The sequence below is a fragment of the Pelophylax lessonae genome (assembly GCF_965119305.1).
Source record: "Pelophylax lessonae genome assembly, chromosome: 6".
Taxonomy (NCBI): domain Eukaryota; kingdom Metazoa; phylum Chordata; class Amphibia; order Anura; family Ranidae; genus Pelophylax; species Pelophylax lessonae.
The window spans coordinates 67,725,858-67,753,500 of record NC_138773.1 but is presented as its reverse complement, the minus strand read 5'-3'; the positions used below and the strand labels follow the sequence as shown (position 1 = coordinate 67,753,500).

At 41.9% G+C, this 27,643-nt stretch overlaps 1 protein-coding gene across 1 annotated transcript in view; it reads right to left on the bottom strand.

Annotated features, from left to right (window-relative positions):
• Positions 1-27,643, bottom strand: part of DCTN5 (dynactin subunit 5) — a 44,129-nt gene that overhangs the window by 6,457 nt on the left and 10,029 nt on the right. Inside the window, exons 2-3 of the mRNA XM_082261371.1 lie at positions 27,434-27,502; positions 4,698-4,816 (exon numbers count right to left, since the gene is read on the bottom strand). Coding sequence (XP_082117497.1) covers positions 4,698-4,816; positions 27,434-27,502 — 188 coding nt within the window. The remainder of the gene's footprint in view (positions 1-4,697; positions 4,817-27,433; positions 27,503-27,643) is intronic.

The window sequence follows — 27,643 nt, the reverse complement described above, 5'->3', positions numbered from 1 at the left end:
TGTCCCTGGGTGGCTATTCTCAATGCTCTATTGTATCAGGACTGGGAAGCTGCAATATATTACTTTTTTTTCCTTGGATTTATATCTTTTAACCCTTTCCCATCCAAGGACGTACACGTACATCCTTGGGTTTCAGTGGTTATATTGGGATGATGACTGCACCTACAGCCATCATCCCAGTATCATTATTTTCAGCCAGCGATTCTGTAGAAGGCAGAAGTGATCCGAATGGCTAATTAGCCACTCAATCAATTCAGCGGGTGGCAGAAGGGGGTCCCGCCCCCCCTCCTGGGCTCTCCGGTCCCATCGCGGAGGCCGGGAGTGATGCGGCCGGCGGCGATGGCTGCCTGGTACAGAGAGAGAGGAACTGAAGCCATTCCCCTCTATCTGTAACCCTGGAGCGACGAGTATTTGTTACTTCTGGTTCGGCCCCTTTGTTTACCTGGACACCAGCGGCCAGAGAGGCAGCAGATCGGACCAATCTCAGTCCGATCGGCTGCATGGGGGGCCAGAAGAGAGATTTGGGGTCTGATAGATCCCAAATCTCTCCATAAAGAGGACCTGTCAAGGCCCATGCTATCACAAGGAATGTTGTTCATCCCTTGTGATAGCAATAAAAAGTTTGAACAAAAAAAGAAAATGTACAAAAAATAAAATAAAAATTTGTATAAAATAAATAAAAAAAAATTTTAGGCGCCACCTTCCCACCGTGCTTATGCGCAAACGCGAAAGCAAACGTTACTCCCGCACACACATGTAAATGATGATCGCACAACACGTGAGTTATTGTCGTGCACGTCCGAAAGAGAGCAATAATTCTAGCACCAGACCTCCTGTGCCACTCTAAACTGGTAACCTGTAAAAATGTTTAAAGCGCCGCCTAAGGAGAATTTTAAGCACTGTAGTTTGCCGCCATTCCACTGGCAGACGCAATTTTAAAGCGTGAAATGGTAGGTATCAATTTACTCTACGTAACATCATCTTTCTCACTATATAAAAAAAAATGGGCTAACCTTACAGTTTTTTTTTTTTTATTTATATATGTGTCCCCCCCCCCCCCAAAAAAAAGCATTTGAAAAACCGCTGTGCAAATACCATGTGACATAAAAAATTGCAACACACAATTTTATTCTATAGATTCTTTGCTAAAAAAATATATAATGTTTGGGGGTTCTAAGTAATTTTCTAGCAAAAAGTAGATTTAGTGCCGGTTCACACTGGGGCGACCTGTGAGGCAACCTGGTCGCCTCACAGGTCGCCGCAGGTCGCCTCCCATAGGGAAGCTGCGGACCCGTTCTAATAGGAGCGACACAAGTCGCTCCGACTTAGAAAAAGGGTCCGGAGCTTCTTTGGGGCGACCAGGAGGCGACCGCCATAGACTTCAATGTTATGAAGTCCGTGGCGGCCGCTCCGAGGTCGCGGCGCGCTGCTCGCACCGCAATCTTGGAGGTCGCCCCTGCAAGTAGCGTTGCGGTAATGTGAACCGGTGCTTATACATGTAGGAGAGAAGTGTCAGAATAGGCTTGGGAAAGGGGTGGTTAATTCTGACTGGTTAACAAAATAAAAAGAGAAAAAGCCACGCTAGTCCCAAAATAAACAAATGGACAGAAACACTGACCAGTTCTGAGCATATGAGTGCTCAGCAAATTACAGATAAATTAAAAGGAAATGACGGCAGCCAGCACAAAAGGAAAACCATATCCAAAAGATGCAAAATAAATAAATAGTGCAGCGCCTAATAATGATGATAAAAACTAATAAATAGATGCACATAGATAATATGAAAGGATATGTAACGACAATCCAATACAAAATCATGAATGATCATGGCTAGTGTGCATATAGTGTGACGGCGTTGGCCGTCCTGGAAGGTTCGTAGAAACACCGTTACCGGTCTACTAACGGTACTTGTGGAGGAGTTGGGGATGTTCACATCTGATAAGTATATATCCATTCCGGCTTAAGAGTTTAAGGAGGTTGATGACCGGTTATCTGCTAAGCTGACACCAGATACTCAATCTTTGCCCGATTGACCCTTCATTAATTTGAAGGTCCACCTCGTCTGGTAAGAGTACCCCGGTTGTTTGCATCACGGTGGTGGATTATTGCTCTACTGTGGGAGCGGCTTCCTATCATCACTTCTCCTTTCACCAGATACAGAGACTGTCTATCATCAGGACTGTCATGTTTCATTATTTATATGCACACTAGCCATGATCATTTATGATTTTGTATTGGATTGTCGTTACATATCCTTTCATATTATCTATGTGCATCTATTTATTAGTTTTTATCATCATTATTAGGCGCTGCACTATTTATTTAATTTTAATTCTGACTGGTTGCTTTGAGTACACAGACACATTTCCTGGTTTTTATAAGGGAATACAAATCAGATATATTCAGCAAAGTGAGAGCTGCCCTTTCTACCTGCACTACTAGATATTTCCTTCCATTAACCCACAATGCACTGTGAGCATTACATTAGTGGCAACAGTTGCTTTCTTCACACATATCGAAAAAACGATCTACTAAGGCATACCATACATTAAAAAATTTTCAACCAGGGGTTGAAGGAAAGAAAATTGCTTGATTGCTCGATTCCCCCCATCAACACACTCAGCGTTGATGGGTTAATCCCTACCGCAGCGCCATTATGTTTCCTCACCAGGACAATGATCACTGCTGGCAGCTATAGCCGATGGCAGTGATTGGGCAAAAAAAAACCTGACATAGGTTAGATTAGATTTTGATCCATCTACAAAATGAGGTATGTCCAGGATTTAATGAGAATAAAGTTTGTATGCTCAAGAAGGGCTCTGTGAAGTGAAAAGATGGCCAAGGTCACTTCGGGTAGGGTGCCAGGTGAACACTGATCAGTTGCATTCCAGCCCTGTCAGATTCGAGACATTCTTTTTTTTTGTGATACCCTGGTTCAAGTGCCTCGTATTAAGAAAAATGCAAGGAAGTTTGAAATAGTTTGTGTGAAATTTGGTAAAAGTGCATCAAACTTTGGAAATGATGAGGAAAGCTTATAGGTAATTTGCGCTGTCATCTGCACAAGTATGCCATGGCACAAGACATTCAAGGAAGGACAAGAAGGTGTTAAAGACAAACAACGATCAGGAAGCCCCTCTTCGTCAAAAACAGAACAAAATGTTGATGCAATGAGGTCTGTTTTCAACCGTGACCGACAGATCACTATCAGAATGATTGCAGAAGAAACGGGAAATACCAAGTCAATTGTTTGTGCAAAACTTGTTCCAAAGAACTTGTCATCTGATCAAAAGGAACACCATCAACTCGTTTCCCAAGACCTGTTGGCCCATTTGAAAAGAGAGCTTGATTTTTTGAGTCAAGTGATCACGGGAGATGAATCCTGGGTGTTTAAATACAAGTTCAAAATAGCACACACCCATGTCACCTTGTCCCAGGACAAAAGTCAAATCAATGGTCATTGTATTTTTTGATTTAAGTGGAATAGTCCATTAAGAAATGTAATCTACTGGTCAAACTGTGAATTAAAGCTTTTACCTGGAATTTCTTGGCCGCTTGAGACAAAGTTTTTAGTGTGCGTCCTGAGATTGGCTCAACTTGGATCCTTCATCATAATAATGCACGGAGTCACAGTGCTTTGGCTGTCAGAGACTTTCTGGCTGCAAAACACATCCACCCTACAGCCCCGACTTGGCTTCTTGCGACTTTTTCATATTCCCAAAGATGAAGAAGGGTTTGAAAGGACAACGTTTTGGTAGTGTTGATAACGTCCAAAAAAGCCACTACGCAAGCTCTGAACGCCATCCCATCTGAAGACTTACAGGGATGCTACAAAGAATGGAAAGTCGCTGGGAGCGATGTGTGCACTTACAAGGTGCATACTTTTAAGCTGACAACGTTCAATTGTAACATTTTTCAATAAAAGATTTTTTTTAAATATCATTCTCATTACTTTCTGGACACACCGTGTATGGCCAGCTTTAGTGCGTCTTACCTAAAATAGCCACATGGCAAAACTCCATTAATATTAGGGTGAAAAAAAACACCTGTGATAGTAGTTTATGTGCTATAGTGTTCTTATGCCTCCAGCTGTCAGGAAACACAGAGACTTTTGAATCTATTTTCCGTACCTGATCACTTCTACTATGCTTATTACAACAGAGTAGGTCTGAACCAGGAAAAAAACTGCTTTGCAGATAAAAAGCTAGCTTTTGGGCTCTTGTGATTTATAAGGTGAGAGGGCACTTTTTAACCTCTTGCCGCCAAAACATAACTCATATGTGCAGCAAAAGGAGGAGCTTTAAGGTCCACATGGCACAAATAGAGCAGCCAAGGTTTCTGTGCTGCGAGTGCGCTCTTTGCATGCTCCCAGCACAGAGACCAAGCTTTCAAAGACAGCTCTTGGTCCCCACAAACAATCGGTAGCCAGCAGGACTGGATCACAATCACAGTGGTCACGATTGCCGATCCTTCCCACAACCCCGGGTATACAGACACTGGTAAAGGGATGCTGGAAGTGGTTAATTGATGTCATACTGATGGGAATGGAGAAGAATTGTTATCCGATTGTATTCAGTGATTTTCAGACCTTTAAACTATAAAATATTGTGTCTATGTATACTGATCCTAAACTGACTAAAAATGTAATGTTTGAGGAGGTTCCATGGGGAGTATCCAAAAAATCAAATGCTGGGACTCACCCTTTGCTGAATTTTTTGAATGGCGGTCTAATCACACTTCGACTTTTGATGACACAGTGTCTGCCAACTCGAACATTGGCCAGGTCCCCCCGAATAATGCAATCATTCATAACTATTGTCTGCAAGAGAAAAATGAAAAGCAAAATTTAGGAAATTATGATATCTATGAACATGCAGATACATTTTTTGCAGCATTTTTTCAACAAGAACACTGATTCTTAACCACTTAAGCACCAGGCCTATTTCCGAGGTAAAATCAGTAGTTTTTGATAGAAAGTTACATAAAACCCCCAAACATTATATACCGTATATTTTTTTTTAGCAAAGAGTCTGGAGAATAAAATGGCTGTCATTGCAATATTTTTTGTTATGCAGTATTTGCACAGCGATCTTTCAAACGCAATTTTTTGGGAAAAAATACATTTTACTGCATTTTGAAAAAAACGAAACAGTAAAGTTAGCCCAATTTTTTTATGTGAAAGATTATGTTACGCCGAGTAAATATATACCTAACATGTAACGGTTTAAAACTGTGCACACTCTTGGAATGGCAACAAACTACAGTACTTAAAAATCTCCAAAAGCGACGCATTAAAATTTTTTAACGGTTACTAGTTTAGAGTTACTGAAGTGGTCTTTTTCTAGAACTATTGCTCTCACTCTGGCAATGGCAGCGATACCTCACATGTGGGATTTGAACAACGTTTTCATTTGCGGGCGCAATTTACATATGCGTTTTCTTTCACGGGGAAGCTTTAAAAAGTTTTTTTTCCTATTTTATTTAATTTTTTATTTACAAAAAAAAATCTGATCATTTTATTGCTGTCACAAGAAATGTAAACATCTCTTGTAACAGTAATAGACAGTGCAAGTACTCTTTATGGAGGAATCAGGGGTCTAAAAGACCCCAAATCCCTCCACTGCACTTTACAATATTCAAAATGCCAAAATCTGCAATTTTGAATACTGACATTTTTTTTTTTTTTTTTTTTAAATCGGTGCCATTAGCAGCCGAGTAAACCAGAAGTGGCGTCGCTTCTGGGTTACACGATTGGAGACCCGATCGAAGCCGAATCCGTACGTACGCCGCCTAGTTGCTCAGGTCTCCCGGTGGGATGGGAGAGCCGGGCAGAGCCATGGAAGGTGGTTGGAGGAGGGTTCTAATCCCTCCCTACTCTATCCAAAACTAAAAAAAAAAAAAAAGTTGTGCCTTTAGTTATACTGGCATACTTACCTAGAAAAGCCACGCTGCCGTTCATCGTCAATGCTTTTATCTTCACCAGATGTTCTAAGTCTTTGTCCATCTTGATTGGCTGGGCCTGGCTGATGTAACTGGCGCTGTGAGTTACTTTGTCCTAGCACAGTATTGTGTTGAGACTGCTGTACACCGAGCTGCACATGCGTGGCTTAGTGTACATTCAAAAAGGAAAACCGCTGAGAGGCAGGTAGGAGTATTTTTTTAACAGAAGAGACATAACACAGTTCATTCTGTCATAAAGGCTTCAAAGTATCTCTGCAATACATTAAAATTTCCGCATGTGTCTCTAAAAAAAGCTGAAAGTACAGGAAAAGTACCTGTTAATCCTGCCGGAAATCCAATGGGCTCCTAACTTCCTGAACACCGACTCTGCTGCACTGTAATCCCAAGCAGTGTTCTCAGCCCTGCCAGAGTTCTTTCCTTGTAGACTACAGAACACATCTATTCAAACTATTGTGATGAGAAAGGAGGGATGTGTTCTGAAGTCCAGCAGGGGAGCCATTACTGATTGGGGATTTCGGTATAGTAGAGGCAGCATAATCAGCTGGCTATTACGATGACTGCAGAGTTGTAATACTTTTCAAGTCACGAGACCAAGAGCAAGTATGAAAGTATAGTCTGGACTCCTTATATGCATGTTCTTTTCACATGCCGTGGCCATGATACTTTGCGTCACTGCATTTTTAACTCGGGATACAAAGTTTGACAAGCAACGTCACTTGTCAAACTTACTCAAAAGGGGCTGGCTGCAATAGAGTGGCATTATAGTTGTTAAATTAGGCAGTGAGGAGGTAATACAAGGCCTCACCACCTGCCAACGCCTTTTTAAAAGCGTTCTGAACGGGTATCACTCTTCAGGGGGCACCGCACTCCATTGCAAGTGTGAAGGAGCCCTCAAAATTGGAGACTTAGCATGACAGCCAAGATGAGAAGTCAGCAACGTTAGGCTACCTGTTTCCTTTAGGAAAGCCTGTATACGTATGCAGTCTGGGAGCTCCGGATGAAGTCAGGATCCCCCTCTGTGAAATATAACTGAAGCGGAGCTGCACTGACGCACTTTAAAGGTTCCACAGAAGCCTCCTGGAAGCACACCTGCTGTGTAAACTGAATGCATGCCAATATCAGTGACTAGAACTTCAAAACACATCAATCATTTGTGTACACAGTAGGTAAGCTGAGAGAGGTTCCACCTAAAGTGTGTCTAAACAAGAAAAAAAAAATGTATGATATTGCAGTTTACCGGTCCTTAGTCCCACAAGGCTATCCAATCGAATCTGCGGACCTGAACAGTCTCTCCATTCTCTTCCGACAACCCTCATGTAATAGATCTATGGATGAGTAGCGCTGACACCGTGGGATGGAAGGTGCGTTAAGCTAGGTACACACCATAAGTTGTACCAGGGGGCTGAATGAAAAAAATGTAAGTGTGGCGATCTCCCCCGCTGTACTATTGTATTTTGACAGGGGCACTGCACTCCGCCAAAACACACGGATCAGCCCTGGCAGCCAATGGCTGATCAGACGCGGGACTGATGCTGGTTTCCCAGCAAGGCCGTTCAAAAGAGATCGGTCACGGGACTGGCTTCTGTAGAACAGACAGGAGAAAATCAGCCGGTCCCTGCCAAACCAACTATTTGACGAATTTTTGGTCCGTGTGTACTTAGCTTTAAACAGGGAACACCTGCCCCGCTGTTTATTTCCATACCATTGGGGGAGTTGTTCTGTAGTTCACAAAGATAATTGGGCAGGTCTGAGAACACTGCAGTGTGCATAGGATGAAAATGGGTTCCAGGTTGGATCAATAAGTATTCTTTTCCACTTGTTGAACAGTTATTTGCTCCCATCAGTATATTTATACTTATAACAGACCAAAAGTGAACAAATGAGAGCCGTTCATTGTTAAGGTTCACATACACAACTTTATTACCATGCCATAGCCAAAAGACAGTTCCAGCGCAGCTCTGTTGTTCTGGGAGGGCACCCATGGACTTCCTCCCAGAACATGCCTCCCATGCACCCCTTGGGGCATGCATCAGGTGCGCTCTGTGATTGCTGTGTCCTTTGATCACAGATTGAGGTAGAGGGCCGACCTCAGTGGCTCTTTACCATGTGATCAGCTGTGTCCAATCACAGTTGACCACATGTAAACAAACATTCCGGTTATCGGCATTCCTTTCCTCACGCACAGTCACAGTGTGAAGAAAGGAGAGCTGGTAACCGTAAAGTGTGATGGGAGACATTTACACTGATCATCAGTGCAGCCTCAACAGTACCACCTTGTCAGTGCCTATAAGCACAGCCTCACCTGTGCCCATCAGTGCAGCCTCATCAGTGCACATCAGTGAAGAAAAATTACTTTTTTGCTAAATTTTATAACAGAAACTAAGAAAAATGTTTTTCTTTTCAAAACTTTTGGTCTGGTTTGTTTAGCAAAAAATAAAGAAACTCAGTGGTGATTAAAAAGCAGCAAAATAAAGCTCTATTTGTGTGAAAAAGAAATTATAAAAAATTCATATGGATACAGTGTTGCAGCAATTGTCAAAGTGCATCAGCACTAAAAGCTGGAAATTGGCTTGGGCAGGAAGGGGATGAACGTTGCCAGTATTGAAGTGGTTAAACAAATATTAAGCACTAGGTGTGGGTTCTGATAAAGGCAGTCTTAACCCAGAAAACCACTCTGGAACAGAAATTAACATTTTATGGTTTACAATACTCCTTGGAAAAATTCCATCTGTTTATAACAACATTCAACAACCTGCTGGCACTAGCAGATGTTCTTGAAGCTTCGATGAAGAAGAGCAAACAGATTGGCTTGGAAGAGAATAATGTGTATCATTTGTAGGGCCAAGGGAGTCATACTTGATACCTGCATTGTCTGGCTGTTAACCCATGTCTGCTGCCAACTAGTTTTAGAGATGGACAAATGGGGCAGCATAGTGGTTTAGCACTTATGCCTCACAGCACTGGGGTCTTCAGTTAGAGTCCTGCCCAGGGACACCATCTACATGGAGTTTGCATGTTCTCCCAGTGCATGCATCCTCCCAAACTTCAAAGACATACTGGTAGGTTAATTCCCTCCTTACTTAATTGGCTCTAGTATGTGTGAGTCTAAAAACCCTAACGGCAGACCCTGGTAATGCTCTGTGGCTAATACAGCACTCACATGCATTTCAAAAACATGGAGCCACAGAAAAAGGTTCCGTGATTAGAGTGCAGGCATGATGGTGGACAATCTCATGTATGATATGAAAGTCATTCTGCCTATTCTGGATACCAGCAGGAACTTTGGATTGTGAACAACAGAAGTGGCTCATAAAAAGTTAAAGCACCAGCAGTGATTATTGAAACACTTGGCTGTCTCCTGGGGTTTGTCTGGCCCACATAGAAGGTACATTTTTGTTAGGACCTTTTTAACAAGGAAAAACATTGTCAGACAACCATGTATTCTGACTGTTGCCCCTATATTATATTTCTTCAGAACAAAAATCTTGCAAGCTATAAATAGCAACATTGTTCTTCTCAGGAATATGCTATCGCAATCACAAGCTGCACTCCACTGGTTGCAATAGGGGCTCGAAGAACTGCAGACACTTGGGAGCTCTTGAACGCTGATCATAGAAATATCCAGACCTAAACTGGTATGCATGTCTTTCAGTTTCATGAATGAGTGATGTTCGCAATAGACCCACTGAATATCTCAATTCGCAGTTCACAATCCATGAAGTTGTTGGGTCATTCGACTTTGAATTTGACTACATACGTCATATCCAGTTGCAAGTAAATCGTTGCACAGAATTTATTCATGCCTGGGTGGCTCAGAACAGCAGAGAGGTTCCAGAGAGTTGTAAGTGGTTTTAAACGTCAAACATGAAATATGAACAAAACATATCCCTCTATAGCAGGGGTCTTCAAACTATGGCCCTCCAGTTGTTCAGGAACTACAATTCCCATCATGCCTAGTCCTGTCTGTGAATGTCAGAGTTTTACAATGCCTCATGGGATGTGTAGTTCCACAACAGCTGGAGGGCCGTAGTTTGAGGATCCCTGCTCTATAGTGTGCACTTGTCTCATATAAGAGCATTACGTGTCATTTCTCTCTGCTGCTTTGTTCCTCTGATATTAGCATTAATCACTTCTGAATATTTTCCTGACATTGAGAAAAATGGTGACAGGGGAGGGAACTCCAGCTGATTGACAGCCTCAGCTCTGTTCCTGTGTGAAAGGGGGGGGGGTCTCTTCCCTCCAGTCAGATGCCAGAGCTCTCCTCACTGAGCTCTTCAGAGTGTAACTTCAGCTCTCTATCCCCCCCCCTTTTTTTTTTTTTTTAACTTTCAGAAAAGCTTACAAATTCTGCACTTTGAACGGATATAAGGGACAGAGGACTGCACATAAACAAGTACATAGTAAAAAGCAAAACTGCGCTATTTGAAATAAGAAAAATTATGTGAATACAACAGCAGCACCTCTTCTGTGAGACACACACAGCAAATATATTCAAAATAGAGTTGCGCTTAAAATATAAAAAGAAACAAAGACAGTCCAAAGAGTGAGAACACAAAGTCCATCCAATCGCAAAGCGCACTTTTCATCACCCGAATGATGTGTGATCCCACGTGAAATAGGCCTCCACCTCATTGATTTGCTGCTTACCAAATGGCGTTAAACACCTATTACGGAAGGTCTCTCTCACTTGTGGCCTCTGTTCAATCAAGGGGGCCATGCCCCAGGATGACAGCAGAGTGTGATGAAATGCATCGGAAAGAGCGATGTGCTGACGTCACAGCGTTTGCGCAAGTGTAGACTTTAATTTACCTATTAAACGGTATAAGGATTTTATGCTACGAAAGCTTATTTCTTTTGGGATTATCTGTGATCGAGTATCCCCAAGAATGGCGGGCATCGTTCTCTTCAACCTAAGTCCCCTTGATTGAACAGAGGCCTGGGCTGGGCTTTTGCCACAAGTGAGAGAGACCTTCCGTGATAGGAGGTCAACACCATTTGGTAAGCGGCCAATCTTTGAGGTGCAGGCCTTTTTCAAGTGGGATCACACATCATTCGGGTGATGAAAAGTGCACTTTGTGATTGGATGGACTTTTGTGTTATCACTCTTTGGACTGTCATTGTTGCTTTTCATATTTTAAACACAACTTGGATTATATAGATAAACAGGTAGAACTTACGTAGGACCATTTGTTTCATCTCTGTGTATCACCGAAGTATAGTCTCTTCACTAGGTATATGTAAGGGTTTACAACCACTTTAATCTACTAATATTTTGTCTTGCCTGGTTCCTCCCTATTCCCCTCCTGAACATGTTAATGGAATTTTTTTAATAAAACCTATTTTCATTTCCTTATTTTAGTCCCAGTGATGTCATCACTGGGTCTTTGTGCTTATCTATGCATTGCAGGCAGATCATGGCTAGTGGAAGGGTGCTGTACATAGCTTGCTGAAAACATCACAGCACCCGGTCTCATTGCTCCTCTCAAGAACCCTCAGCCTAATGCAAGCAGTGGGCTGGCTCTTGGGAGTAGTTAGGCAAGTATCAAAATCCCTTGATGGGTGGATGTCAGTCTGGAGGAGTGGGCTTCCTAGATAGGATGGTCTGCGTGTAAATACAGCCTAGGTACCTGTGATCATGAGCCTCCGTGAAACAAAGATTTCAAATCCAATGCACTGAAGCGGTGGGCCAGGGACAGGAAGGCTGGGAAGGAAAGAGCTAACTGAAGCTGGATGTCCTCCAACCAAGAAATGAGGTATGCTCTATTGGACTTGCTGCAACGTCTATGAGAAGCACAGAGTGTGCAGTGAAATTGAAGTAAGCAATTTCAGTACAAGAGAGGACCCTGTACAACTGTGCAAGACTGGAGGGAAGGCTGGAGTTCAGCTTTAACTACCTGACAATTTTTGATATCATTTGAGAACTCTATAGGTGACATTTTCGCAAAGTCCCTGAATCTGCACACCTGTTTCATGAGGGGTTCCCACACCCTCTACTAGATATTGTATGCTATGGAGGATGAGAAAGAAGGAGCTGAAACATACAGCCTCCTAGATGGACAGGAACAGTCAGGAACTATGGCATGGAGATCTCACAGGACAAAATTGACTAACGCACACCTTGGACCATGCCATCATTTTAGGGGGCGCTAGTACAAGTTTGTACTCGTGCCCTGTGAAGACGCGCCCTTGCACGAAACGTGTTAGGGCGGGGTTACGCACTTACGTCACTGCCACTACTGGTTCTTGGAGTTTTGGGCCATCTTAGTGTGGCTTCATGAGGCGAGCACTTACCTTCCATACAGCCGTTTAAATGTGTAGTGGAATATCTTCCAGTGATGGATACCGGTATCATGAGGCACCTGTGGAGCTGGATGGTTGTGTGTGAGAGGCTGGGAAGCCTTTTGTCATTTATGCACTATTTGCTGCTTATACTTGGCAGCATGGGAGCTGGTGAATGTGGCAATAGCGCTGTGCACAAGCGGTGGTATGATTTGGATAAAGTTGGGAGTTTTTTCTTGAATTGTTCGTGGACACTAACATATTCCTTGGGACTTTATTTTCATTATTGTAGCCTTTGGCTTTTCATTTGATTTATATTGATATGTATGTTCACATAGTGGACAAGTGTGTTATTTTCTTTATTTTTATTTTATGTTTTTTATTCGATCAATATTATTTATTCTATAGGCCCTGCACATATATTGATATGACTTTTTGGGTTTTTGTATACAGACCTACTGCTAGCTGCCTTGAGTACTTTAGCGCAGACTTTTATTCTATTTGCATCATTTTAGGCAGTTTAACCACTTAAGCCCCGGAAGATTTTACCCCCTTCCTGACCAGGGGGTATTTTGCGATTCGGCACTGCGTGACTTTAACGGACAATTGCGCGGTCGTGCGACGCTGTATCTAAACGAATTTGGCGTCCTTTTTTTCCCCCAAACAGAGCTTTCTTTTGGTGGTATTTGATCACCTGTGCGATTTTTTGATCATGCGCTATAAACAAAAAAAGAGCGTAAATTTTGCAAAAATAGCAATATTTTTCACATTTTTTTATATGAAATTCCCCCCCAAAAAAATGTAAAAATCAAAAATTTTTAACATTTTCGGCCAATTTGTTTTATGCTACATATGTTTGGTAAAAAAAATCGCAAAAAGAGTATCTTGATTGGTTTGCGCAAAAGTTATTGCATTTACTAACAAAGGGAAAGATTTTTGTCTTTTTTTTTAACACGTAATGGCGGCGATCTGCGATTTTTTTTGCGGTACTGCGACATTGCGGCGGACAGATCGGACCCTTGACTGACATTTTTGGGGTTACCAGTGACATTTCTACAGTAATCAGTGCTATACATATGCACTGTTACAGTAAAAATACACTGGCAGTGAAGGGGTTAACTTTTTTTGAAAGGGAGGGGCTATGTGTGTCCCTAGGGGCGTGCTTTCTACTGTGATTGGCTGTGGCTTCAGATGTATGAACAGTGATCAACGGTTCTACATAGTAGAACCGTATGATCATCCTTCATACACAGGGGAGAATGACAGGCAGCTTGTTTACACAAGCCGCCTGACTTTCTCCCTCTCCCCCGACAATCTCAGGCCCGATGTCCGCCGGTCACACGCGCGGGGGGGGTGCGTGACCGCGCGGGAGCGCGCCTCCGGCGGCGTGCGCTCGCTCCCTAGACCCTCACATGCTAGCGACGTAGACCTACGTCGCTTTGCCTGTGAGAGGCTGACTGCCGACGTAGATCTGCGTTAGGCAGTCGGCAAGTGGTTAAGACTGTCAACACAATTGGGATGATTTACTAAAGCAGTAAAAGTCATATGTTCACTTAGCAAGCTTAGTAAGGGCCAGTCCACACAACATGCAGTCCGGTGCTTTTTTTTGCACTGGAATGCTGTAAAACGCATCAAAAATACACCGAAAGGCACCAAAAAACACGTCTTTATTTAAGGTTAAGAAAAAAGAGGGGGGGGGGGGGGGATGCACTTGACTGCATCAAAAACGTACTGAAAAAGAATCAAAAATGCGTACAAAACGCGCATGCAGAAAAGCATCTGGAAGCCATCCGGACTGCGTTTCTATGGTGTGAACTCTCCTTAAAGGCGAGTAAAGAGAACTCCCTTAAGTCCCTTATTAACTCCAACCCATCGTGTACATAAACAGGTTGAGCCGTCTATAGTTTTCCATACAGCTGTCTACAAAAAAAAAAAAACACTTAGGGCTGGCAACCCTGCTACACCTCCACAGTTCAGAAGGTTTTAGGCAGGCTTCAGGGTATTTACAACAACAAAGTAAAAATCAGATTACACAGATACCTTGAACATGCTGCAAATACCTGGGATTACGAGGAAGACAAACAGGAGTTTAGGAGCAAAGGGAGCAGGCTAATCTTATTCCAATTCTCTACTTAACCATTTGCCTACCGGGCACTTTTACCCCCTTCCTGCGCAAGCCATTTTTCAGCTTTCAGCACTGTCGCACTTTGAATGACAATAACGCAGTCATGCAGCACTTTACCCATATGACATTTTTATCATTTGTTTCATACAAATAGAGCTTTCTTTTGGTGGTATTAAATCATTGCTGGGTTTCTTATTATTTGCTAAACAAAAAAAAAAAAAAAAAATTAGAAAAAAAACGAAATAATTTTTTAAGTCTTTGTTATAAACTTTTGCAAACAGGTCATTTTTCTCCTTCACCGATGTTCGCGAATGAGGTTACACTGATGGGCACTGATAGGTGGAACTTTTTGGCAGCACTGATGGGCACTGTTGGGGCTGCACTGATAGGACACTGATTATAAGTGCAGATGTTCCTTTTCACACTAGCTGCTTATTAACTCTCCTCACCTCATGAAAGGAATGCTGATAACCGTTAGGGTTTACATCGTGATCAGCTGTGATTGGACACAGCTGATCACATGGTAAAGAGCTGCTGTGATTGGCTCTTTACCTCAATCTGTGATCAGCTGTGTGCAAAAGATGCAGTGATCATGGAGCACACAGCCTGCACGCCTCAGTGGCTGCGATCACAGGAGGATGTCATATGATGCTCTCCCGGAACTGGTCGACCGCGCTGTAGCCATAATTTTGCTATAGCACAATCAGCAGCCAAGTTGGTAATATATCAAGTAAAGAAAGCTGTCAAAAGTTTCAGAACTACCTGCCAACCGCTCACAGTAAATATACTACAAGCAGGCGGCAGGTACAATCATGTACAGGAATACGATAGCCTTCTTCCAAGTGGTGATCAAATGCCTCCAAAAGAAAGCTCTGTTTATGTTAAAAAAAAAATCATATAAATTTTGTTTGCGTACAGTGTTGCATGACTACACAATTAGGGGTTAAAATTGTGCAGTGCTGAAAAGCAAAAAATGTCCTGGTCATGAAGGGAGTAAAAAAAAAATAAAAATAAAAAAAAAAAAACTAGCTCCTTGAATTGAGTGAAACTTGTCTAAAAAACGGACAGTCTTGATCCATCCTTCCCAGCCCCGGTGTCCCTTTAAACGGGTTATTACGCCCTAGGGGCAGTATGTTCTTCCCATTCATGTGATCACTGTGATTGTCTGTTGACCAGGGCCGGCCCTTCCATGGGTCCCGCTGGGTCCATTGGACCCAGGCAGCAATTAGAGAGGGGCGAGGATGACTCCCAAGATTGTTTTTCCAGCAGTTTTGTGTGTTATCAGTTTGCAGGCGCGTTACAGGCAGCATTTCCCCATCTCATTATGCTGCCCATAGAGCAAACTGATGATTATGAGGAGGTGGAGCGTCTCCTCTGGGGAACGTCCCTCACATGATTGCGATGTGCGCAATGACGTCAGACATCAGCACACTCCATCTCACGCAGGGCAGGCTGGATCTTCTAGGGCTGTGAGCGGGGAAGACACAGCCCTAGAAGATCCATAATATAGTAGATGTGGGGGCCTTTTGGTGGGTGTGATTTATTTTTGGGGGGGTGGGGGGAGCAGTATTTCATTCTTGCGCTTGAGGGGTTGTTTATGTGTATAGCTGGGAACTAACCTTAGCTGGTGTTGTCATCGTCCTGCTGTGCCGCCACTCTTAGAGGGTCGGGGAAACCCAAAGAAAACTGAAAAGAAAGATTGCAGAGGGCGCACCAGCCCAGCTCATTACCTTTAAAACTATTTATTGTTCAAAAACGTTATACATCATACTCACAAACATTGATAAAAAGTAGGCACAAAGTATGATAATAAATCCACCAAGAAAGTCCACTGAGCGTAGTTCGCAGATCTCTGAGGAAGGGGGGGAAACCCCTGAAACGTGTAAGCTGGATTTAGAGGTCTACATCTTACTAGGGTCTGTACCAGCGAACTACGCCCAGTGGACTTTCTTGGTGGATTATATTTTGTGCCTACTTTTTATCAATGTTTGTGAGGATGATGTACAATGTTTTTAAACAATAAATAGTCTTCGAGTCGGTTCACATTAGCGCGACTTGTCAGGCGACTTGTCAGTCTGACAAGTCGCGCTCCCTCGTGGTCCATTGACCGCTACAGGACCCGTTCTAATAGGAGCGACACAAGTCGCTCCGACTTAGAAAAAGGGTCCTGTACTATTTCGGGGCAACCTCGGAGCCACTTGCATAGACTTCCATTATGTGAAGTCCCTGCAAGTCACTCCAAAGTCGTGGTGCACGGGACTGACAAGTCACCTCCCGAAGTAGTAAGGAGTCGTGTCGCCCCAGTGTGAACCGACTCTTAAAAGGTAATGCGCTAGGCTGGTGCGCCCTCTGCATTCTTTCTTTTCAGCACAATGTCTTGGGCCAACCCTGCTGTTGACTGTGATCATGTCACAGTGGTCACATGATCAGAAGCCGGGCACACCACCTCCCAATCATTAATAGAGACTAGGAGCTGCCTGACAGCTCGGTCTCTGTCAGCACAGAAACTTCTGCCACCAATGGAGGCATAGGTGTGGCATGTTGGTGTTAAGAGGGTGGGCTTTAACTGGTATACTTCATTACGAACCAGGTTTTGGCAGCATGGTCTTTATGTCTACTTATCTGGATTCCACTGAAACCAATAAAATCAACATGAATAGATACTATGTAATATGTAGGCAACTTGGCAATGTGGAATTTTCCTTGTATATTCATGTCTCATATTTATGTTACCCTGTTGATATATATAAAGAATTTGAAAGAAAAAAAAAAAAAAAAACTCCACCCTCTTTGCCATCTCACATATGCAATACATGGACAGCAAGAGGTTAGGCTGGCCATACACTATACAAACCGGTGGTACAATCTCTCTTAGATTTACCAAAACTATGCATTATGAGACAAAACCTAAACAACACATTCAATTTATATTAAATCTGAAAGGCCATAGTTGATGGTAGATCTAAAAGGTAATTGTATAATTGGATTGCGTTGTGTATAGACAGATTTTTCAGCACAACCGCGAGACACCATCCCAAAAGTATAATAAAGTGTATAATAAGTATTATAAAAAAATATATATATTATTAAAATTATAATTAAAAATATTATAAAAAATATAATATGCCCCAGTGCCTTCACCTTATGCTACCACTGTCCTCTACATCCCCTGTTCATATGTACTAACTGACCATGGGACATTGGAATACCATCCCCACTCTATGGTCCACAGCCTACAATCACTTACAGACTTACAGGAGTCCTCAACCACTCCCTCCAGTACTGACCTCACCCCTAATGGTGGCCATACAAGCAACAATCTGATCAAATAATTCTTCATAAAACTGGATATTATTGGAACTGTAAATCATCGAAAAGACACATGGTGTCATTATAATTTTTTAGCAAAAATTATCAATTTATTTGAAATTATTCTGACCAGTCTGGACAGAAACATACACCTGGCTGTATTCCTGGAGGTATTTTAAGTTATAATTTTGAATCCTATCAATTCGGGGCTGTGGAGGGGCAGGAGCAGCCAGCTCGCCGAAAGGCTGAGCCTGGGTGCCGATCCAGGCATGTGGGCAGATCCCGACTGGCTCTGTGACTTCAGCCCGCTGTCTGCAAAAACAGGTCACAGGAGTGCAGAACGAACTGTACTACAGTACTGTGATTCACAGGGGAAGTACAGCCAAACAAGCTTTGGCTGTACTTCTCCTTTAATAAAGAAAATCTGGGTCTCATAGTTTGATTTCCAGAGTACGTTAAACATTATAAATCAGTAGGGCTGAAACAACTTATCGACTAAATCGATAATCGATAATTACAATCGTTGTCAACGATTGTCATTATCGATTAGTTGCTCCGTCGATTAGTTGTGCTCTTTCCCCGCTTGTCAGCGAGCTCCGTCTACTCTGTGAAGCCGTCGGCTGCATTCACTGTCTCTCTCACAGCTCTGCACTTCCGTGACCTCCCCCCTCCCTCCTCCTTTCCTCTCCGCCTTCTTTGTGACGTCAGTGAGGGAGGGAGTGAGTCAGATCACAGTAAGGGAGAAAAGAGAGGACAGAAGCAGCAACAGAACGTGAGTGCCAAGCTTACTGTTACAGTGTCCTGTCAATGCAATGCAGCCCGCCAAAAAATATAATAAAAGCTTATCCAGATAAAAGAGTTAATATTCCTTATAAAGTGCAATATTATAATAGAAAAATAAGTGATTAAAAACGTCCATATAACACATATAGGTGGTCTTTCTATGCTGCCTATTTCATATCTATGGCTGACAGGGATGTTTTTATTCACTTATTTTTCTATTATAATATTGCACCTTATAAGGAATATTAACTCTTTTATCTAGATAAGCATTTATTATATTATTTACAGTATATAGCAGCTTAATTAAAAAAAAAAAAAAAAGTTTTGGTATAAGGCTCGGTTCACATTTGTGCAATGCGGGAAGGCTGCGAATATGCAGCGTGTTCCCGCATCGCATCCGCACATCTGGCAGTTCACACTGCCATATGCGATACGCAGGGGGTGTCAATTAAATGTTAACGACACCCCCAGTTTGATTGCATATCGCATTGCGATCTGACAGTTCGCACAGGATCAGATCGCACAAGTGTGAACCACTGTGCGATCCGATCCTGATGCGGCTGAAAAAAAGCCTCATGTGCGAGTTTGCTGCGGATGCTCTGCAAATTCAGCCATACAAAGTGTATGGCTGAACTCGCATCCGCATATCAGATCGCATGTAATTTAGGAGCAGTGCGCTCCAAATTACATGCGATCTCACAAACCGCACAAGTGTGAACCGACACTAAGTGCCGGTTCACACTACTGCGGGTGCGCTGATCGCATGTAATGCAGAGTGCACTGCTCCTAAATTACATGTGATCTCTTGTGCGGATGCGAATTCAACCATACACTTTGTATGGCTGAAATTCGCAATGCACCCGCACAAAAGTCGCACATGAGGCTTTTTTTCAGCCGCATCAGGATCGGATCGCACAGTGGTTCACACTTGTGCGATCTGATTCTGTGCGAACTGTCAGATCGCACTGCGATATGCAATCAAACTGGGGGTGTCGTTAACATTTAATTGACACCCCCTGCGTATCGCATATGGCAGTGTGAACTCCCTTTTGTGCGGATGCGATGCGGGAACAGGCTGCAAATTTGCAGCCTTGCCGCAACGCACAAGTGTGAACCGGCACTTACACTCTGTTTGTTCATTATTATTTTAAATAAATGAAAAAAAGGCATATTGAGTTTTTTTATGATTTTATCCGATTAATCAAAAAAATAATCGGCAACTAATCGATTATTAAAATAATCGTTAGTTGCAGCCCTATAAATCAGACATAAATCATCGTTCTGATCTTCTCTTTCTTTCTCTAGTGCAGCCTGAAAATGATAATGTGGCCAGCTGTGATGGAAAACACAGACAGTTCTCAGTTCACTAAGAGGTTTTAGGTTTGTTGGCCTTTCAAAAGTGATCTATGACTGTGGCAACAGTGCCTCCTTATCAACTGGTTTAAAAAAGCAACTGCATCCTAATGTATCAAAGATTCCAAGTAGTACAGTTTTGTCTAACTTAAAAGGGTCACATTTGTATCCACATTTAGCATCCAGACCTTAAAGCTTACTTCACCAACCTCCTGAAAGAAGCTCTCCCTGATGCACCTTCCGAAAACCTTATAGATCGAATACACAGGCTTCTGAGACCCGAACATACCCTCCCACCTACCCAGGGATATGATAGTAAGAATCCCTTTCTTTCACACAAAGGAGCGATTCATGTAGGACACTAGAAACCGAGACACTTGTCTCAAAATCTACAAGATCTATCCTTCGATGATGACCTATCAGCTTACACTCTACAACGGAGAAGACAGCTCGGCACTATCACAAAAGCTTTAAATACTCACCACATAACCTACCGTTGGATTTACCCCACTAAAATCCTAGTCACAAAAGATGGATCCACACATGAGATCACTACCTTGAAAGAGGGCCTTCGCCTACTGCGAGAATGGCAAATTCTAGAACCGCATGACACGGGAGAAAGGGGATCACCCCACTCGCCTCTGTAAACCCGAGATAGCTCAGATGTAGAGGCATGATGAATCCAGAGAACTATTCCATACAAAGTTAAATCTTTTTTCTGATGGCCCAGGAGATTGCCACATTGTTCTTTCTTCTTTGACCCCCATTAGTTCTAGCGGAACCTTAACCGCACAGATTCTGTGTAGAATTGATTACTTTTTATCTTAAGAGCCCATTCACACTAGCGCGACTTGTGAGGCAACTTGTGTTGCCCCAGGTAGCTTGACATAACAAAAGCAATGTTAATCAATCAGTGCCGTCTTAATTGGCACTACTGAAGTTGCTCCGACTTCAGAAAAGGGTCCTGTACTACTTTGAAGCGACCTGTGATCCGACTGTCCCATATACTTCAATGGGAGTTGCCTCCTTATCTTAATTGACACGACTTGTTATCAGACTTTCCAGGAAGAAGAAAGAGATTAGCCAGGCATTCCCCACAGACAAAGTCGCCTGTCTCTTCAAAGTAGTGCACAAGTCTCTTCCAAGTCTCTTCCAAGTCTCTTCCAAGTCTCTAAACAAGTCTCTAAACAAGTCTCTAAACAAGTCTCTAAACAAGTCTCTAAACAAGTCTCTAAACAAGTCTCTAAACAAGTCTCTAAACAAGTCTCTAAACAAGTCTCTAAACAAGTCTCTAAACAAGTCTCTAAACAAGTCTCTAAACAAGTCTCTAAACAAGTCTCTTCAAGTCACGGGGCGACTTTCTGGTAGTGGTAGTGTGAACCAGCTCTAATTCTTCTTCTATTTTTGTTTTAGTTCCTGAACATTTTCACATAATTCCTGCACAGTTTTTCATTTACAGATCATCGGCTTCACGGACACTCATCCGACTACGTTCATTTCCAACCACAATATTCACCTTTTTGCTCACCATCTCCACCAGTGGTTTCTCTTCTGCCAGCTAATGCACTACTACAGCTGTTGTTTATTCATCAAAATGCCATTGAATACAACACCCACACTACATCTGAAACACAATGCCCTTCCAAATTTCATCTATGAATGTTAAAGGCCTGAATAGTCCTTATAAGAGACAGATGGCCTGGAAGGAAGTGGATCGACTTAAATGTGATGTCATCTGTTTCCAGGAGACACACTTCGCCTCTCACAAATCTCCTCCCCTTCATCATCGTAACTTTCCACATGTTTTTTTGGCCAATGGCCCCTTCAAAAAAAGAGTAGCAATTGCCATCAAGAACTCTATCCAATTTACCCAACTGGGAGTTCACCTGGATACATCAGGTAGATTTATCATTCTTATCTGCGAAACCAACAAGACCAAATACACTTTGGTCAATTTATATCTCCCAAATACAAAGCAGCTGTCTTTCCTAAAGAAAATCTGGAAAAAGTCACTTCTATATGTCAGGGGCATAGAATTCTTTGTGGTGACTTTAATGCTATACCCGATAAAGATTTGGACCTTTCTAGTGCACCCAAGAAACAACAACATAGAGCAATATTAGCCCATTTTATTTCCACCTCGGGATTGTTTGACATCTGGGGATGCCATCACTCACCAGAACAGAATTCTACCTTTTTTTTCAAATGCATACCACACGTACTCTCACATCGATTTATTGTTTTCATTACAAAAGATTACTAAATCAGATATTCATTGTATTACGTGGTCTGACCACGTCCCAATTTCCATTAGCATGGGGGAGATCCGCTGTGAAACCAAGGCAAATAGATGGCGCATTGATGCTTATACAACATCAGCCAGGAAGAAACACAAAACAAATCTAAGGGGATCTTAAAGAATTCTTTTAAATCAATGCCCCTACAGCCAGTGATCCCTTCACACCATGAAATAGCCATAAGGTATATATTAGGGGCTTACTCATTCAACTGACTGCAAAAATAAAAAAAGCAGCGGGCAAAGCGGCTCAACGACCTGTTGTCACACATAAAACGCTTGGAAAGTATTAAACAATCCACTACTCAATCAACCCACAGGCAACTTTTCCTCCCTAGACAGGACTTTCGTGCCCTCCTAATATCACAACACGATAACCATATACAATCACTGAAAGCCCAATCATACCGTTATGGGAACAAAGCAGGGAAACGATTAGCTACTCAACTAGAATAAAAAAAACACTAAACAAAAAATCCCATATATACACAATCCCAAAACCGGAAATAAAGTCACCAACCCAAAAGAAATAGCGGATGCTTTCAGTGACTACTACGAATCACTATATAATCTAAAAAACGATCCTGCTACCCAACAACCTTCAGAAGAAATAATTTCAACATTTCTGACATCAGTAACCCTACCCACACCTTCACAATAGAGCTGTCTCTGCTGAACCAAGGATTTCATAAATAGAGAAATCTATTAAAAACTTACCCCACAATAAATCTCCTGGCCCTGATGGCTACTCGCCAGAATACTATCAATTATTTACCTCCACATTATCACCATACCTCTTAAAGGTCTTTGACGCCGCAATATTCAATGCTAGTTTTCTGTCAGAAATGCTCACAGCTACAATTAAAACACTTCCTAAACCAGGTAAAGAACCGAATGCACCTCAAAACGTTAGACCAATCTTGCTACTGAAAGTCAATGTTAGGCTGTATGCCAAAATCCTTACCAATCGACTAGCAAAGATCTTACCAAACCTGATAAACTATGACCAAGTGGGATTTGTGCTAGGCTGCCAGCCTACAGACCCAACTAGAATGGTCAACCTTATACACCTAACCGAAAAATCTAAAAGTGCCTTCTCTGCTCCTTACACTGGATGCGGAGAAGGCCTTTGATAGAGTTCACTGGGGATATCCAAATAGAGTACTGGAAAATTTGGTTTGATACAATACAAAAAGCCATTCTAGTCTTATACTCATCCCCTTCAGCCTTTGCACACACAGAAGGCATGTTCTCCAAGAATTTCAAAAACACGAATGGGATGAGACAGGGCTGTCCCCTATCTCCTCTGATTTTTGCCCTAATTATGGAACCATTAGCGGAGAGGATTCAATCTCATCCAAACATCAAGAGCATACCCTCACAGGGCCACCGACACACGATCTCTCTATTTGCCGATGATGTCATTTTAACTTTAACAGACCCAGCCAGCTTTCTCCCAGAGGCCCCTGAGATACTGCTTTAATTTACAAAGTAGCATACTATAAGGTCAACACTTCTAAATCTAACATCTTAGGCTCCGTTCACATCTAGGCGTTTTGGGGCGTTTTTGGGGCGTTTTTCTGCTCTAGGATCAGCTCTCAAAACGCCCAACAAGACAAATCCTATTCATTTCAATGGCCCCTGTTCACATCTGAGCGTTTTGAAGCTGTATACAAAACGCCCAACGCTCAAAAAAGTACATGAGCTTCTTTTTGGGCAGATTACAGGCGTTTTCCATTGATCTCTATTCAATCTAAAAACGCCTGCACAAAAATCGCGGTAAAAATCGCGGTAAAATCGCGGTAAAAAACGCCGCAAAAATCGCGGTAAAAAACGCGCAAAAAACGCTACGCTCAGGTGTGAATGTAGCCTTAGGGTCCTTTCACATGGTCAGCTACGTTTTTTGTTCCGCTCAGTGACTTTTTTTTTTTTAAACGGACACAGATGACACTTCAGTAGGGTCCGTTTTGTTATGTCCGTTTTTCATCCATCTGTTTGCAGATGAAAAATGGACATAATGTACCCTGTTTCCCTGAAAATAAGCCCTACACCGAAAATAAGACCTAGCAGGATTTTCAGAGATGGCTGCAATATAAGCCCTACCCTGAAAATAAGCCCTATTAAAAACCTTGATCTCAGCCCCTCCGTCTGCAGAATTCTGAGAGGGAAAGTAGAGCTTCGGAGGGTCACATGAGTGCCCAGCAGTGCTGTAAATAAGGTATTTTCCACAATAAAATTACAAAAGGAGACAAACTGCACATTACATAATCTTTTTACAAAATCGATTACAAAATTTTACAATGACTTTATTCAAGGTTAATTTCAGGGATTACAGAATGTCATAATTGCTGACTTCTGAGCTGAGATGGGGAGAGAATTTTTTTTTAACATTTTAATTTTTTATTACAGGGTTTTTAGAACATAGAGAGGGCTAAATGACACAGCACAAGCACTGTGCTGTCTACCATGCTTTAAAGGATCATAATATTTATTTATTTTAGGGTTGCAATCACTTTAAGATCGTCATTGTACATACCGTAAATAAATAAGACATCCCCTAAAAATAAGCCCTAGTATGATTTTTGTAGCCAAAATTAATATAAGACCCTGTCTTATTTTCTGGGAAACACGGGTATGTCTATGGGATTGCGGACGTTAGCGGATGACATCCGCTGACATCCGTTTTTGCGTCCGTTCTGCTTTTTAAGCGCAAGAAAAAAAGGGTTCTCTTCCGTCTCAAAAAACTGAACTGGAATGGATGCAATACGGATGTCAGCGGATAGTCATCCGCTGATGTCCGCAATCCCATAGACATACATTATGTCTGTTTTTCATCCGCAAACGCATGGGAGGAAAAACGGACATATGGACCGCCCGTGTGAAAGGACCCTTAGGTATAGCTATTAACAAAAATCTTAAATCCTTCTTAAAAAATAAATTACCTTATCCCTGGACATCAGGTTCAATAGACTATCTAGGAATTCAACTAACCTCCCCACTTGCCGACCTATATAAAAACTAACTTTACCCCACGTATGTCTAGCATGCAACAGGAGATGCCTAGAATCCAAAAATGTTAACTTTCCTGGTTGATATTACCGAAAATACTATAATACTTCAGGGCATTCCCAATTCCCTTGCCCTCCACCTTCTTCACAAATATGCAAAAACAAATGTCCCATTTCATATGGGCAGGCAGTAAAGCAAGATGCTCCTATCAGATACAATTGAAACAAAATGGTGGGAGGCAAGGGAATTCCTGTATTGAAAGACTACTACATGACAGCAATATTGGACCAACTTAAGGACTGGCTTAGAGGTCCTAGCCAAAAACCATGGAGTCAACTAGAATCGGCTTGGTTGCACTCCTCTTTCTTTTCTCATGGCAACTGACTTAATCCCTAAACGAACATTAGCAGAACACCCCACTATCTAGGCAACCATACAAGCATGAAGGCACTTGAGAACAATTGGAAAACACACATCTCAAACTCTTGATATCCCCATCCCTTTGGAATCCCTTAAATGGGCAATTCCAAACATCTCCATAGACGAATGGTTGGAGAAAGGCGTTCTAAATCTCAGTGACCTTATAGTGGAAAACAAAATATTAACATTCTCAGAATTAGTCTATAAGTTCCATCTCTCACCAAAAGAGGCCTTAACGTATAATCAGATATCTCGTTTTGCAGGCACACAAAGAACACCCATATAACGATCAAAGAAATCTAGAATTTTTGGCATTCCATTGATACTAAATCAAAAAAAGGAATATCACTGATTAACACTAAACTCCATTCTTAAACTACATTTTTCAAATCAACACCCCTAATTATTAGGGAAGTCGAACTTGGCAAAACATTCTATTGACCAACAGTGGTTCAAAGCGATTGGAAATAACTATAATTTTCCCTGATGCTCCAATTACTGGGAACTAGCACAAAAACTCATGTTAAGATGGCATTTTACTCCTTACAGTCGCAAAATTCTCTACTACCAACTCCAACCTGTGCTGCAGAGGCTGTGGACAGGTGGGGACAAAAACGGTTATTGCTGTGTTAATTTTTTCTTGTATAGCACCCCTTTTTCATCTAAATATGTATACTCAACTCTTTCTCTGTGTCATACACACTTATAAAGCTACGTTGTTCCCTTCCTAAACCTTATATGACAAGTACTTGTTAATTGATTTACTAGATCAAATCAGCAATACAATGTCATCACCATGATAGGTATATATATATATATATATATATATATATATATATACCTATCTCCAAAAATCTCTATATCACCCCACTGTTTGGTAGAATATTTTGCAACAGGCGCTACTTATCTGATATGATTGTTGTTAACTCTATCACACACACTTTTTACTGTTACATAACTCTTTCTGTAGCAAATGTTAATTTTTCTTTTGTAAAAACTCAATAAAACTTATTTGAGAAAAAAATAAAAACAGAAGCTTTTTAAAAGATGTTGTGGTTCTGACAATACCAGGAGATTCAAATGCCAGTGTCCCCAACTGTGCTCTGTAGTTTCATCCACCCTCGCCTTCATCACTACTGGGGATAAGCTTAGGCATGTTTGGATACTGGCCTAAACCTGCCTGAACTATCCTCTTGGGAAGCTGGCACTTCAGTCAATCATAAGCCCTAGATGCATCCCCCCCCTCCCCCATGCATACAAAGGGCCTGTATACATGTAGAGGGGAATGCCTCTGCCACTTACAGTCAGCGGTCCGCAGTGACAGCTTCCTGGAAGGATAGTTCAGGTGGGTTCGGACAAGTATCTAAACACGCTTGAGCTCATCCCTGATCACTACAGGACATACTAGCGATGTAAGGGTCAGTGGAAGAGCCCGCAAAGCAGAGGATTGCGCATCTGAAACACCCAGACGCATATCAGATGTTAATCTTTCAACATATGCATTTATAAAGTTTTCCTTGAGATAAAGTTACGTGAGATATTTTACACTGTATAAGGGTTTCTCATCTTGGAAAAATAGTTGATTTAAAAAGTATGTAATTTTTTTTAAGGGGGGGGGGCCTGATTGAGTGGAGAAATGTTAGAACTCCTTACTAATATCTGGGACTCTGTGGGTGATTTCTACTCACTTCCTGTTCTGCTGACAACGTTTTTTTTTTTCAAGATAGGAAGTGAGGAGAAATCTCTAACAGAAACACAGTGAGAAATACAACCATATAGAAGTTATGAAAACCATATAAAAGGTATGAAAGAATCACTAAATGTCACTAAGTACTCTTTTGTTTTCATGAAGCTTGCTTCTGTTCCCCATACTCACGATATACATGTGTCATGTTACTAACCTTGCCATTGAGTACAATGTTCTGGCTTCCACATAATACAGACTGCCTGCTGACTTTGTTTCCAGATGCCTAGTAATAAAAAAAAACACACACATTACTGAGTTTTAGTCTGAGACTAATGGCCATACATTTTTCTTAGCTAAAGCGAAGGAAAATTAATAAATCTCATTATGTATGTAGACAGAATAAGTATGTCAAATCTGTCTTTAT